The 16,920-nt window shown below is 44.9% G+C and overlaps 1 protein-coding gene across 1 annotated transcript in view; it reads right to left on the bottom strand.

The window, feature by feature from the left end:
• Window positions 1–15,141, bottom strand: part of LOC126190779 (protein peanut) — a 160,815-nt gene extending 145,674 nt beyond the window's left edge. The window contains exon 1 of the mRNA XM_049931320.1: window positions 14,909–15,141. Within this exon, the coding sequence (XP_049787277.1) occupies window positions 14,909–14,918 (10 nt within the window). The 5' untranslated portion in view covers window positions 14,919–15,141. The remainder of the gene's footprint in view (window positions 1–14,908) is intronic.
• Between the last annotated feature and the right edge of the window lie 1,779 nt (window positions 15,142–16,920).

Genomic DNA, 16,920 nt, shown 5'->3' with positions numbered 1-16,920 from the left:
CACAGACAGGACAGTACAATCGTGGTGTGAGGAGCATGCAACAGATCTGCAGCGTCTTCCCTGGCCAGCACAGTCCCCGGACTTTAACGCTATCAAACCCTCGTTGGCGGTATTGGAACGTAGACTCCGGAGCGGATTTCCGCCTCCCTCGTCACTAAAAGAGTTAGAAGAGGTTCTGGTCGAAGAGTGGCACAACATTCCACTGGAGATTACACAATCATTATATGCCAGTATTCCAAGAAGAATCGCAGATGTATTATGTACAGGTGTTCACATTATTTTGCCTGTCTTCTGTAGATATCTCCCGAATACCAAGATGTCTGTAACAGACTCTGTGCCATGACAGTAGTGTCTAATGTGAGTAGGAAGCGTGGCCGTTTACCGTTTGGCAGCAGTAACATGTACTGCAGACATGGGGCAGATGATGAATCCGATAATGATCACGTGAACACGGATAAAATTAGATTTTAAATTTAATGGGGTTTTATGTTTTCTAGACCCGCATCTATTCTGACGTCACACAGATTTTATAATTGACATGTACATCATTGATATGTACATACATAATGTGGACGTAACCTTATGTTTCTGCTCTTACTATACAAAATATTATGTTGTAGGTATCGATATGTATACATTCGTTAGTTAATCCTCTGTATCATGTGCCATCGACGATGAGCTCTATGCCCGAATACAGGTCTGGTTATTAAATATTTTACATGCAGCTCATGATGTACTGCAAGATGTCTTACAAACACTGCAAGCTGCGGAGCACCAAGCATACGAGATTTTTAGGACTATGTTATCGGATTCTCTGTGGTAAACGTCAGCGTATTTCACTGGGAGTTGGCTTTTGTCCGACTGATTTAGAACAGACATTTATTTTCTTGCCTGGGAAAGTAATGCCAAGATTAACTTGTCTGTCTTACAGAGACACTCTAACAGTGACGGTGAACCTGCTGAAACCCAGTGCGTCAGATATGAACAGTTCCTTAACAAGAATGAGAGGAGGTGCAGCTGGGCAGAGAACAAGACTGACTTTGTGGACACAAGGCGCGTGGTCCAAGCAGTATCTGTGTGTGTTGCTGCTCATCTGACAGATAAGCCGACCTTCGATAAGCGCCCTCTCTTAGACTGGCTGTAGCTCTCGCAGTTGACTAGTGGCTACTCGACAATTCACATTAAAAGTTCAAAAAGTAAGACACTTCGCACTTTCTTGCTATGTGGACAGCTCAATGATGGTCGCATTAACCACTTTAAACGATTCTTCACTTATGCAACTACTGTTCGGGGCATGTGCATCTCCATCTACACTCCGCAAGCTATTTACGGTTTGTGCCAGAGGACACTTCTTGCGTCACCTATCTTCGTGCTTCATTCGCGGATGTCGATGCAGAATAATGCGCGGAAAGAACTACTATCACTAACGCACCACAGAAGCTATAACTTTTCTGATATTCCCATTACGGTAATTTTCGAGATACGAAGGTAGCGGAAAGTAATATCTTGGTCGATTCTTCATGGAACACACATTCCAAGAATTTTAACAGTAATCTTCTCAGTGGCGTCTACCACTGGAATTCGATGTCCATGTACATGACGATCTCGCATTTACTGAGAGATACACGTCACTCTTATTTGAATCTTCTGTTTCTTTTTTTTTTTGTGGTTTTAGGGCGCACAACTTCAATGGTCATTAGCGCCCTGACTACTCTAAGAATGCACCGCGAGGCACATGTTGACAACAACAACTAAAAGGGAAAACACGATAAAAGACAGACTGACAGGCATAGGATTAAAAAACAGCATCATCAAATGTCCTTAGCGAGGTTTGTCAAATTGATAAAACGAAGAACACGAGCAGCTGCTCGTGGGTCATCCGCTAAAATGGCATCGAAAGTATTTGGCAGGTTAAGATCGAGGCGCAGTGTGTTAAGATCTGGACAGGACATTAAAATGTGTCTAACAGTCAGCAAGTGCCCACATGGGCAGAACGGCGCCGGCGCAGCCGTCAGCAGATGGCGATGGCTGAACCGGCAGTGTCCAATTCTTAACCGGGCTAAAACGACCTCCTCCCGCCGAGAAGGGCGTGAGGAGGACGTCCAAGCCACGGGAAGAGGTTTTAAGGCCCGAAGCTTGTTGTCGGTAAGTGCAGCCCAATCGGCATGCCACAGCGATAAAATGCGCCGACAAATGACCCTGCTAAAATCGGACGAAGGGACACAACAAGAAGCTGTCCGAGGCTGGAGGACCGCAGCCTTGGCCGCGGCATCTGCAGCTTCGTTCCCAGGGATACCGACATGGCCAGGAACCCACATAAAGCTAACCGGAGAACCGACGTCCACCAGCTGCTGAAGAGAGAGCGTTGGATCCGGTGTACGAAAGGGTGAACCGGGTACGGATCACTGAGGCTCTGGATGGCGCTCAGGGAATCTGAGCAGGAATCTTCTGTGGCTGCTCTACTAAATCTACCCGCTCAAGATCACAGACTGACGAGAAATACTCAAAGACCGATAGAACGAAGGTTCTGCAGGCCACTTCTTTCGGGAACGAGTAACATGGCTTTAGGTTTCTTTCACTGGCCCTCAATCTGACATCAGTTGCATGTGACCGTACTACTTTGGGTCGCTTAGGTCGATTACTCACGGATATTTTATGGTCGTCACTGTTTGTGATTTATCACCCACTCTGCAATGATGGATCTTTCCAGCTGATTATACACAATATATTACATTTATTGAAGTTATGGGTCAACTGCCAGTCCATACAAGAACCATTAATTCTCTGCCGATCATCTTGCATTTCGCTGCAGTTTTCAGGCGTTAGAACTTTCCTACAGGCAACGGCATCATCTACTAACAGCCTCACTGAGCTTGCGGCATTATCCAGCAGACTATTTATTCAGTACAGATCGATAACATAAACGGATCTATAATATTCCCTTGGTGTATCCCTTAAGTGATTTTCATCTACCGTTACTGCTCCATTAAGAACAACATGCATGGACAGAAATTTAAACTTAAAACAAAGTGCTCAAAATACGAATCCAGAGTCGTAATCGTTGCGTCACCCACCTCAGTACGAATTCCAATGGATGATACTTGTGCAAACACACTGATTACGAGAATGCCTTTTAGACCTGCCCAATCTCTTTGCTAAGTGAGCCATAAGACTGGGACAACGTTCATTATCATATTGTCTCCCTTTTTGTGCCAGGTACACTGCGTTCTGATTGTAAAGCGGATGCTATTTATTTTTTGTCAGTGAACTGCAGCAATTGGGAAGTGGTTGTGGAATTTAATAGGCTACATGCCGACCGTTCACCACCTCCACAGTGTCGTATCTATAAGCAGATACATTAAAAGCGGTTAACAGAACGTCAGTAACTAAATCATCAATATCAGTACGTTGGCTTAGCTTACCAACAGATCTAAATAATCACTCCGAATTCAGAACCTGTACACATGAAACGCATCAACAGCATACAACTTAGTAACTACATTTAATCGAAACAGCAACCCTACATGGCGTTAACTGCAAACCATCGCAAGCAGAATGACTAGATTCTAACTACTAAAATTGTGTGCACTGTTCGAGGCTAACGTTTAGGGAGAGGTCAAATGTCAGCGCACCCGCTATTGGTCACTAAAAGTCATCCACTGGTTTACTCCTTCAAAATAACGAAGATGCAGGAAACGGAATGACACTGTTGTACATAATTTCTTTTATTTTCTTCTTTGACATAATATACAATGATTTGCAAACGTCATTATGTCGCAAGGGGAAGCATTTCAGTAAGACTGTGTCTTGCACACGAAGCTCAGACAGTAACTACAGCAGTCTCTAAAATGCCGGGATGGAGTCTGAGAATAAATGTTTGCGCTGCTAGAAACTCTTACCTCACTCAGCAGTGCTGATTTCAAAGCAATCTGCCATTGACAGCAACAAGTAGAATTTCTGTCAAATTCATCTTGAATCACCCTACACTCAGCCACGACACTGTCCCGTACACAACAGCATCATGAGCAGTAAACAACCTCAGTTCGCTGGCTCATCCTACCCGACGGGTTGTTATGTGCGCAGAGAGAGAGAGAGAGAGAGAGAGAGAGAGAGAGAGGGGTAAGTCCTATCACACTTTCCCGGGGCACTCCTGACCTTACCTTAGTCTCCAATGAACACTCGTCGTCCAGAAAAATATACTAGTTTGTATTACTTAACAAGTATTCGAGCCAATCACAGATTCTATTCTGTATGTTCGGATCTGTGTAACCACACTACCCAAAAGCTTTCGACACTGTATCGCTCTGTAATTTCTGAATATAGAATAAGGTTGTTTGCTTGCATCTAAAGTTCACAAGATATCGTGTGTACCGTGGGTGGTAAGGGAGATGAAACACATTGTCAGCCAGTAGTTCAGTGTTTCTTCGATTGCATCTGACGTGTGATCACGCACGTTTACAACAAGCTGCAGACCTACGACAAAGAATCAGGAGTTCGGCCGTTGCCAGAGTCGTAACTGCGCGACGTGATGTTCTGCGTAGAGGTTTTACGACTTTGAGGGCGCGTCAGGCTGCTCCCCCGTGACGTAGGTGGTCACGTCAGAGTTACACAGTTGGCTGACTAACGCGGTGGGGTCAGGCGGTGAGTCAGCCCACCACCAGGGGCGCTGGATTCCCCTCCACGCATTTGCGTCTGTCTCATCCCACGGCATTCCACTTACGATGGCAAATCATTTATATTGCAGCACTATTTCAACACAAGGCGAGCAGGTTTCGAAAGAAGACAATCGCAAGCTATACGGTTTTAATCTACTTTTTACAACAACCAGCATCCCAACCACCATCGTCATTGTCAGCCCTACCACAATCTCCACCGTCATCGTCATACCCACCACCACCGTCATCGACATCGTTATCCCCACCACCAACGTCAGCGACATCGTCATCCCCCTCCACTGTCATCGTCATCCCCACCACTACCTTCATCCCCGCCGCCGCCACCATCACCCCCCTCCCCACCACCACCATCGCCATCGCCACCACCACTGTCATCACCATCTAGCCACATTCCACTGGATTTTTATTATGTCTTTAAATCCAACACAGAAATTCCTTTCCTATTTATCAGCCATACGCCAAGCTGCATGTCCTGAGCTCACCATTTAATTTTCATTGTGGCCATGAATGTTTTTGTAATATCTTTGGTATGTGTTGCGCCTGTTCAGAAGTAATCTGGCCAGGCAAAATAAGCAATAAATAAATATTGCTGCACATGCTGTTTATCCCAGACAGTAACCCTACGCTAGATTTTTGTGAGCAGTCGCCATAGCAACTGACATATCGAAATTTGCCTTCAGGCCTGTCCTCCGTCTTTTAAAGACATTGATGCTTCCACTTACTACTTCCGTCCACTAGAACCAGAGGTACTCCTGCAGGGTTTATGATAGGAGCGTCAATGAAGGATGGATATGAAGGATGGATTTGGCGGAGGACAGTGGCTTACCATGCTGCATGTGATGCGTATGAGCTAAATTAAGCTCACTGAAATGGACTCGATGGGAATGAAATCAATTAAGAGGCAATGACCTATGGTTACAGTCCTTGGACTGTATGAAAACGTCAGTGACATTTCAGGCCTGTAAGCATGCAGCCTAGTAGTTAAGGAGACTGCTCAGGAGAAGCAGGTTATCCGGTTTCGGGTCCCAGTCTGGTACAAAGCTTCATTCGTCACAACATATTCAGAACATTGCTGGGTCAATATTTCTGATCTGTTTCCACTGGTATTAATTACTTCCTGTTACTGCATCTTCACTGACTTCATTCCCATTGGCGGAATTTAATTTTAGGGAGTTTAATTCAGTCGTCCACGACTGCGTACCTTCCACTACAGTCTGTTTCCTGTTCAATTTGTTTTCGTATTTCTCCCAGTAATCAACAGCAGGTATATCCATTGCTCAACGGGAAACATTTTTTTTTAATGTTTTGGCGACAGCAGTCCGTGTCTCACTGCTAGTAATACTGGTAAGACACAGTGACAGAGTTACACACGAGTGACCGACTTAAAGCAGCCCTGTCCGCGCGAGCAGAAAGACCTGAGTATCCATACGACGCCACTAGCTACGCAGATATTGGGCAGGGTCTTCCAAACCAGGTAGGTGCTAGTCCGCGAACCAGATGAAGTGTTATAAATGAAAAGCACAAAACTGTTTATGTTTTGTAGTGTTAAGAACTTTTTGTGTAAACTGAATAAATTATTTATTGTTTCACATTTTGAATTACGTTAGCACTGCACTGTCAAATACGATATTTCCTCTACGTTGCACGTTAGTCTCAGTGTGTGTGTGTGTGTGTGTGTGTGTGTGTGTGTGTGTGTGTTTTGTGTTTTTGGATTGTGGTTCAACCGAAAAGTTTCATCTTTGACGACGAAATGAATTAACACAGTAGAACATGCAACAGTTTGAGGTTTTTTTATATATAATTACCGAGATGTTCCACCAAGAACCGACAGAAGAATCAATTAACTGATGAATTGTCTATCGCAACATTCAATTTTTCTCATTCTCTATCTTTCACCCTTTCATACTTGAAAATTTAAGACACGGTGAAGCCTGGCTCTCTCCGCAATCCAACGTCTCCCTTCTAGAGTAGTTGAGCAGTTGGACGCTGGAAAAACGCTCGGCCCTGGAATGGAAAAGATCCCTTGGGGCACATGGGACATATGACGTCAGCAGCATAGAAGTCTTCAACGGTGGGCAAAGCAGATGAGCAGCAACTTAATTTAGCTCCAGTGAATGGAAGGAGGATGTGTCTCCAACGGACCCGTAATATCTAGACGTCATAGGATTACGGGCTGTGGGTGGTTCGCAGCTGCCAGTGTCTCTTCGATTACTACCACAGGTCCCTTGCAAGCGGAGGAGAATGTCTCCCATAGCATAATACTGCTCCCACCAGTCTGCGCCCGTGGCGAGCTGCACATTGCGAGCCGCCGTTCATATCCATGACGGCGTTTCTGCAAACGGACATCGACCTATTGTAGCAAACATTTAATTCTCCCCAAGAGTCGACACGTTTCCATTGATCGATGTTTGAATCCCGATGGTCCTGCCAACTACAACCGTAATTGATGATGTTGGGTGAACACGTAGAGGTGGTATGCTGCGAAGCTCCATGTTCAACAACGTACGATGAACGGTGTGCTCCAAATCACTTGTGCGTGCACCAGCATTGTGCTCTTTCGGCAGACATGCCACAGACCACCATCTACCCCGCTTTACAGAGCAGGCAAGTCTCCGAACCCCAGGTTCTGTGAATAGTCGAGGACGTCCGACCATTTAGCACCTAGTGGTAGTTTCACTGTCGTCCTACCTCTTCCCGTAGATGCCCATGATATTGGCACGTAAACATTCGACCAGCTTTGTCGTTTTCGAGATATTTGTTCACAGGCTCTGCGTAATAATAATGTTGTCAAAGTCGCTTATCTCAATGGATTTTCCCATTTGCAGCCTATATCTTCGGTAGGGTCACTCCCCGTCCATGTCTGCCACGCTTAAATACTTTTGTTATCACGTCACGTGCCTGCAATGCCACCAGGCGGCGTCCAACATCGCGATGGGCTGTGGTCATAATGTTTTGGCTTATCAGTGTACTGTTGACCTTCATCCTAACACTTATTTTCTATACTTACTCATCGCTCTCTAAGTATGTACAGAGAAGAATTTGTCTATCATAGCAACATGCAGTTAGCAGATGATATCAGCATCGGCGACTGCCTACTTTAAAAAAACTGACTGGCCAAACTTCACAACCGTACTGTATAGTGGCATTTTATGATTTTAAAAACGGTCAATATGACAACCGCTTCATGATGCTAATCCAAAAGTTTACTATTTGTCTGGCAGGGCAGTCGGGTTTCGGGTTCTGAACCATCTTCTATAGGGAACTGTTGCACTACTACAATTTTACAGGAAAGGAATTGCAAAGAAGTATGAACCCAAGATTTCATTTGGAAGCCCGAAATTTGCTCCATAAGGAACTTTCAAATGGCCAACCATATCGTCTTTTTCTAGTCTCCTTGACCAACCGGTCGTGCCGGATAGGTTCAGTTTCATTATACATCTCGCGCCTCGGGACGACTGCACGCATCTCTAAATGGTGTCCTCATCGTACGCTAGTCCATGACGGCCGCGTGCGGTATGCAGTCGGCATGCACGATGCGTTTGGATAATGGACACATCCGGTGTAAAGTAAATGTCAAGAACGAACAAATGGTGACCATCGCCGCACTTTTTCTATTTACTTATTGCGTAATTAAAACGCCGTAAGCTAGTATTTTAAGACAGGTCGTATATTTAAAGTATAGGGTGCTCCAAATGTCCCTTAACATATGAAAATTCAATACTTTGTCGAATAATGTAAACAGAGGTAACAACTGACTCACATGCATCTAATGACATGGAGTTTTACTGAAACCAAAAAACGCACAAAACGACCCCTCATATGACGCTTCACATGATACAAAAGCAATAATTAGCACAACAACTGATTTTTAACAAAGATTATGTTCTTCACAACAATTGCTCAACATGTCGGCTGTCATTCATCAGCAATAACTGTAGTCGGGAGACAATGTTGCGAACAGGATTGTACAGCTTATCAGTAGATATAGTGAGAAACTGTAGTTGGATGTTGTCTTTTAGCATCCATCATGAGCTCGGACAATCGCGTTAGACTTGTGACTTCAGGTAACCCCACAATCAATGATCACACGAACTGAGGTTTGGGGACTTGGGAGGCCAAGCACGACTGAAGTGGCGACTCAGCACGCGATCCTCACCGAACGGTGTGCGTAGATCTTTCACACATGTAGCAATACGGGGTGGAGCGCCATCCTGCATAAAGGACGTAACTTCCAGTAGGTTTCATCAGCCAGGCAAGGCATGATGTGGTTCTGCAGCACACCGGCATACCTCGCACTCGTCACGCTGACGGTTTGGAAAGCAGCACCCCGCTGTCCAGCGCCATCTGCAGGCCGGTTTGTGCACTTGTTTTTGGGTTCAATAAAAGCCCATCTCATTTCAGACGTATGTGTCAAGTTTTATCTCTCTACCTACATTATTCCGTCAATTAGGGCATTTGCAAACGTTAACAGACTTTTGGGTCACCCTGTGTAGGTAATATGGATGCCTGCTGCCGTCAATCATCGGAAAAGAAAGCCTCGGAATTGTCTTCCGATTTATCGTGCCACCGCTCTACGACATTCTACGATTTTAAGCACGCCGCCCAAGAAATATTATTTGCGATGACAAAGGAAGCCAGCCGAAGTGGCCGAGCGGTTCTAGGCGCTACAGTCTGGAACCGCGCGACAGTTACGGTCACAGGTTCGAATCCTGCCTCGGGCATGGATGTGTGTGATGTCCTTAGGTTAGTTAGGTTTAAGTAGTTCTAAGCTCTAGGGGACTGATGACCTCAGCAGTTAAGTCCCATAGTGCTCAGAGCCATTTGAACCATTTTTTTTGACAAAGGAAGACTGGAGTTTAACGCCATCAGAGACAGAACGCAAGCTCAGATTGGGGGAAGAATAAATGGACGATGTCATTTTCAAAGGAACGATGCACTATTCAAAGTTACGCGGTTTGTAGAAAATCAGGGAAAAACCTGAAAATGGACGGCGCGACTGCGATGCGGGACTAGTGCGTTAACCACTGGGCTATCTTGCTCAATGTCATCGCAGCCAGCTACATGGTGTAAGCCAGTGATAATCTGAGCAAACTGTGAACAGCAGGGTGACAACCGATGACACAAGTAATGACAAAGTTGCAAAGTGAACCCTCTTGCAGAGAGTACGACTGAGATATTTCGGAAAACTGTTGCAAATTAAAGTATTCAGAGTAAGAAACAAAGTAAAGGAGGTGAGGGTATGTTTCATTTTTACCATAGAAAAATTTTATACTTTTCCTTACAACATCTCTTATAGACAAACCAGCAAATCCCCAGCCCCCGATACTTTAAAGAATCAAAGTTCCGCGTATAAAGCAGTTTCAAATGTCTGATGGTTTCAGAAATGATTTAATAGGTTAAGTATTGTACGTTAAGTATTTAAGCGAGTAAAAATTTAGAAAATATTTGAAATTATGTTTAAAGTTTGATGGAAGTCGCTAAGCGCTTTTTACCGCATACTGGGCGAGTATGGTCCGGGTAATTTCCACTCCGTTTTTTAAAAAAAGTAAGTTTTTTCGCACCCCAGTATTTATGATGTAATATCTCCTGATCTAGAACTTACAGCTGTATAGCTTTGCTGGTACATTCAGTGGTATATGTGTATACTGTCTGCAGAATATGTTCCAAATAGGGTTGATACTAAAGAAATAATTAATTAAAACATCATGCATGATGCTGCAGTTTTTACTGCACAAACAGCGAAAACATGGTAAGCGACAAGGCTTTTTCTCCTTTCATCATTTTGTGAGGGTTTCGGTGAGAAAAATTATCTGAAAAGGTTGAAATTGTGTGTGAAATTTGTTGGACTCTCGCTCTCATTTTCCAATACTGGATTAATAGTCAGGGGTAACTTGGGCACAGCGAGCAACGTTGCTTCAAGACAGGCACACACGGTTTACACCTGTAACACTGGTCTTATTGTGTCAAGCCTTTAACGTAATATTATACCTCTTAAATCTTTTAAATTCTGTATTAATTACATGAAATATTGAAAATATTCCTGCAAGAGGGACCGTGAACCATGAACCAGGTAGCTGTTAAGTAATTTAGATTACTGGTTATTGTCAGTAGCTTATCTCACACGAAAGTTTCTCCACGACCTTATATTTGACCATGATAAGAGACATTCCTCAACATAGCCAATTATTCAGCTAGCTAGCCGTACGATCGTACTGGGCCTAAATGAGTCGTCGTCGTCGTCGCAATCAAAATCTCGCTCACCATCGTCGTCATTATGATGACCACTATCATAATCGTCATCCTGATTGACAGCAACCATATTATATTCACTGCTCATAAAGGACTGCTTTTGACTTTTCCACACAATAGGGTGTTCAGCAGCAAGCATCCACGCTGCTGTCGCATCTTTTCCAATGCAATCTACTCATATTCAATTCATCCGTCGTTTCGATCTTTCTTACTTCTTTCAATCCAACAAATAACGCTCCTTGTTCATTCACCATACATTCGTCTGGCTACACATTTCCCAACGTCATCCGTTCCAATACGGTCACAGTAATGCCTTCCTTTCCAGTCTGTTTCTTGATCACTTTCTCTGTCTAGTTCCCAACATACATGTCACCACTTCTAACTGATAAAATCCCTCTTTTTTCATTTTATTTAGCATTATACGTCCAAGCTGACTGACACAAACACAAAATATTAACGCACACTGATCTTAAACATTTTGTTTCGAAGACATTGGAAGTTTAATCTTTGTACGCCGCAAGAACAACTGTGGCAGCTGGCAGCGCTTTTGGTTTCATCTGTGAATCACGGCTGCTGGCGGTACCTAATCCATGTCACTGAAAATAAAGAGTTGTCTATACAGCTGCGGCAACACCGATGCCTTACGTGATCTGTTATGTCAGTTCACTTCTTTAGCCGCAAGGACTATAGTCCTGAAACGTGGTCCTAACAAAATACAAAGTTTCTCTACTGTTACGATTATGTAAGACAGAATTTTTGGGAGCGAAAATGGAGTATCGGGAACTGTTTCTCGGCGTCACGTTTACATGTTAAAGTGCGAGGTTTTGCTAGACCGGTCAAAAAGTCATGGGACACCTAATAGCATGTCGGACCTCATATTGCTCGGCGTAGTGCAACAGATCGACGTGGTATGGATTCAAAAAGTCGTTGGTAGTCCCCTGCAGAAATATTAAGCCATGATACCTTTATAATCGTCCGTAATAGCGAAAGTGTTGCCGGTGCAGGATTGACCTCTCGATTGTCTCATAAATGTTCGATCGGATTCATGACGGGCGATCTGGGTGGCCAAATCATTCGCTCGAATTGTCCAGAATGTTCTGACACAGCGCACTGTCATCCATAAAAATTCCATCGTTGTTTGGGAACATGAAGTCCATGAATTCCTGCAAATGGTCTCCAAGTAGCCGAATATAACCATTTCTATTCAATGATCGGTTCAGTTAGCCCAGAGGACCCAGTCCATTCCATGCAAACAGCCCACTCCATTTGGAGCGGAGACCAGCTTGCACTGTGCGTTCTTGTTCACAATTTGAGTCCAAGGCTTCGTGGGATCTGCGCCACACTCTAAACCTACCATCAGCTCTTACCAACGGAAATCGGAACTCATCTGACCAGGACACGGTTTTCCAGTCGTCTATGGTCCAACATATATGGTCAGGAGCCCAGGAGAAGCACTGCAGGGGATATGCTGTTAGCAACGGCACTCGCGTCGGTCGTCTGCTACCGCAGCCCATTAACTCCAAATTTCACCAGTTCCCTAACGGATACCTACGTCCTATGTTCAACATGCGGTTATTTTACTCAGCGTTGCTTGTCTGTCAGCACTGGCAACTCTACGCAAATGACGCTGCTCTCGGTCGTTATGCGAAGGCCGTCGGCCACTCCGTTGTCGGTGGTGAGAAGTAATGCCTGAAATCTGGTAATGTCGGCACTTTCTTGACGTTGTGGATCTCGGAATATTGTATTCCCTAACGATTTCCGAAATGGAATGTTCTATGATTCTAGCTCCAACTACCATTCCGCGTTCAAATTCTGTTAATGCCCATCGTACGGTCACAATCACGACGGAAACGATTTCACACGAATCACCTGAGTACAAATGAAAGCTCCGAGAGCGGACTGCCATTTTATGCCTTGCATACGTGTTACCACCGCCAATTGTTTGTGCATGTCGCTATCCCATCCGTTTTGTCCACTCGGTGTAAATCGCCTCTGAAAATAACCTGTTCAAGTTCCTGCTGCGGCCAGCACAACTGCTTTTTCTCTTCGTTTATACTTTGGAGGCACACAGTTTCATGCTCATTCTGTTTCTATCATTTCTTCAGCAAACAAAAAGTTACTCCGTCCAAATTAGTCGAAAATTTTCTAAAATAAGACTTAACGTGACAATTCAAGCGCATTGGTTGTTGTGCGTTTACATGGAAGCGAAAATCGATTATACGGGGTGTTTAAAAAGTCTCTCCGCAGTGCCGTATGATTGTTCGCGTGCCTGCGTTACTTCCCTTCAAGTGGACTCTCCCAAGATTGCACTGTTTCGTTTATCTCAGTCAGCGTCAGTGCCGGACGGAGTGGCCGATCGGTTCTTGGCGCGTCAGTCTGGAACCGCGCGACCACTACGGTCGCAGGTTCGAATCCTGCCTCGGGCATAGAAGTGTGTGATGTCCTTACGTTATTTAGGTTTAAGTAGTTCGAAGTTCTAGGGGACTGATGACCTGAGAAATCAAGAGCCATTTGAACCATTTTTGAACCAGCGTCAGTAATATAGTTGGTGTGTGTTGTTACGTGTTGACGTGAACGTTTAAGTTTAATTCCTTTTTTCGTTTCTTTCGTTTTTGTCACTGTTAAAATGCTAACCATTGAAGAACGGCGGTAAATACACAGTTTCAGTTCGTCAAACATTTAATCAGTTTTCCCGGAGACAACACTCCCACATTGCGATACTGTGCGAGATTTGGTTAACAAATTTCGATGACAGACGCGCCGAGAAGTGGTCGTCCTAGCGTTTTGTCTAAGGATAAACTACTCGACATTTCCGATAAAATGTCCATGAGTCCGAACAAGTCAGTAAGAAAAGTCGCCCATGAAATTGATGTTAGTGTCGGAACGGCCCACACAGCTGTAAGTAAAAAATTAGAGCTTTTCCCCTACAAAGTGACAGTCGTGCAAGAACTCAAAAATACTGATCATGGCAAGAGACCGCATTATTGTCAATGGTTCAAAAATTTCGTTCAACAAAATGGAAGGGATATTATCAATTAAACGTTTTTCACTGATGAGGCGTGGTTTCAATTATTCGGGTACATTAACTTGCAAAATTCTCGTATGTGGAGTACTGCAAATCCATTGTGTATTCGTGAGGAACCACGTCATTCTGTGAAAATAGGAGTTTGGATTGCAATTTCTAAACGTCGGATTGTGAGTCCCATATTTTTCAACGAAACAATATACGCACACCGATACTGCAGTGATATTATGTACCCATTCATAGGAGAACTTGTGTTAAGTGAAATACTGAACGGTTATTTTCAACAAGATGGTGCAACCGCGCATACAGCTCGCGTTTCAATGTCACTGCTTACTGATGTTTTCGGTGATGGCACAATTTTACAGGGACTTTGGCCTCCACGATCGCCTGACCTAAAACCATCTGACTTTTTCTTGTGGGTGCAGCGAAAGCAACTGTCGATAAAAACCATCCAAAATCCATCGATGAATTGAAAACTGTAATATCCACTTTCATTGCTTCTGTTACGGAAGAAATGTTACAGCTTGTGTTCGTAAACATGATTAGACGAATGGAATTGTGTATTCAACAACAGAGGGGGAGGGGGGGGGGGGGAGGCGGCGGCACTTTCAACATTTAATGTGAAAATCTGTAAAAATTAATAACGTGTATTTCACTGATTTTCATTTCGGTATATTCACTGAGGCATACGGCACGCGCAGCTAACAATCATACGGCACTGCGGTGAGACTTTATGAACACCCCGTAGAAGAGGAGAGAGACAGCTACAGTAACATTTCCAGAAACGACATACAAGAGTTTACACGAGCAAGTAGGACTGGTTACTGGGAAATCAGTTCACGATATCCGGTTTTTGGAGTATCGTGTAAACGTAGTGCAGAACCTCAGCTTTTAGGGTATGCATGCAACGAGCCCAACATCTGAGACAGGCGAGACAGTAATGGAGTACGTGACGTACCGACCACCATGAGCGTGAAGTCGAAGCCGCGCTTGACGGCCTTGCGGTAGACCTGGTTGGGCAGGTTGGCGAAGCCGACGTAGCCGTCGAGCTCCTTGGTGCGGCGCTCGGGCACGCGCTCGCGCTCCGTCTTGCTGGCGGCGCAGCTATCCTTGTCGCGCTCGGCGCGCGCCGCCGCGTAGCTCTCCTTGTTGTCGGGCTGCGGGGGCGGCGGCGGCCGCTGCAGCTGCAGCTCCTTGGCGACGGCGGGGGCGGCCGGCGGCGGCGCCGCGGGCTGCGGGCTCGGCGCGGGGGCGGGCGCCGCGGGCGACGGCGTCGACGCGTTGTGCGTCGGGCCGCCGCCGCCGCTGTTGTTGCTGATGCTGTTGGGCAGCGACGTGGGGCCGGACGACGACGTCACCGGCAGCTCATTCTTGAAGAACAGCTCCCGCTTGCTCTGCAGCTGCAACACCACGCAAAACGGAACGTGCTTTCAGACCTGACCGCCATAGCGCTCTAGCGAGCCAGCAACAGCAAAAAAACAATTACATTTATTAGTGCTGGAGACACACACACACACACACACACACACACACACACACACACACACACACACACAATATATACAGGGTGGTCCATCGATAGTGACCGGGTCAAATATCTCAAGAAATAAGCATCAAACGAAAAAACTACAAAGAACGAAACTCGTCTAGCTTGAAGCGGGAAACCAGATGGCGTTATGGTTGGCCCGCTAGATGGCGCTGCCATAGGTCAAACGGATATCAACTGTTTTTTTTTTAAACAGGAACCCCCATTTTTATTACATATTCGTGTAGTACGTAAAGAAATATGAATGCTTTAGTTGGACCACTTTTTCCGTGTAAGTACGTCGTATCACGTATTTGCTTCGTCATAAAAAAACCGTGTTAAAATGGACCATTTACCAATTGCGGAAAAGGTCGATATCGTGTGGCTGTATGGCTATTGTTATCAAAATGCCCAACGGGCGTGTGCTATGTATGTTGCTCGGTATCCTGGACGACATCATCCAAGTGTCTGGACCGTTCGCCGGTTAGTTACGTTATTTAAAGAAACAGGAAGTGTTCAGCCACATGTGAAACGTCAACCACGACCTGCAACAAATGACGATGCTCAAGTAGGTGTTTTAGCTGCTGTCGCGGCTAATCCGCGCATCAGTAGCAGACAAATTGAGCGAGAATCGTGAATCTCAAAAACGTTGGTGTTGAGAATGCTACATCAACATCGACTGCACCCTTACCATATTTCTATGCACCAGGAATTGCGTGGTGACGACTTTGAACGTCGTGTACTGTTCTCCCACTGGGCACAAGAGAAATTACGGGGACGATCGCAGATTTTTTTCACGCGTTCTATTTATCGACGGAGCGTCATTCACCAACAGCGGTAACGTAAACCGGCATCATATGCACTATTGGGCAACGGAAAATCCACGATATCTGCGACAAGTGGAACATCAGCGACCTTGGCGGGTTAATGTATGGTGCGGCATTATAGGTGGAAGGACAATTGGCTCCCATTTTATCGATGGCAGTCTAAATGGTACAATGGTAATTCAAATAAAACACTCCAAATATGTGTAGTTTTTATCTGTTCCAAAAATACAGCTTTTAGTATATGACCGCAAAACATATACTAACACGTGTTAAGTTAAAAAAAAAAGTTTCAAATGGCTCTGAGCACTATGGGACTTAACATCTGAGGTCATCAGTCACCTAGAACTTAGAACTACTTAAACTTAACTAACCCAAGGACATCACACACATCCATGCCCGAGGCAGGATTCGAACCTGCGACCGTAGCGGTCGCGCGGTTCCGGACTGTAGCGTCTAGAACCGCTCGGCCACAAAGTGTTAAGTAAACCGAAATGATTTAGTTCAAAGTTGATTTTCAACTATTTTCACTGATAAATCTTCCAGAGAATATTTGGTTGGCAACTAGAATGTGCACGGACTATGTCCTGTTGGAAGAATAAGCCAATTCTTGTAGCCAAA

Source organism: Schistocerca cancellata, chromosome 6 (genome assembly GCF_023864275.1).
Source record: "Schistocerca cancellata isolate TAMUIC-IGC-003103 chromosome 6, iqSchCanc2.1, whole genome shotgun sequence".
Classification (NCBI taxonomy): Eukaryota; Metazoa; Arthropoda; class Insecta; order Orthoptera; family Acrididae; genus Schistocerca; species Schistocerca cancellata.
The sequence above is the reverse complement of the archived record's forward strand: the minus strand, read 5'-3'. Positions and strand labels throughout refer to the sequence as shown.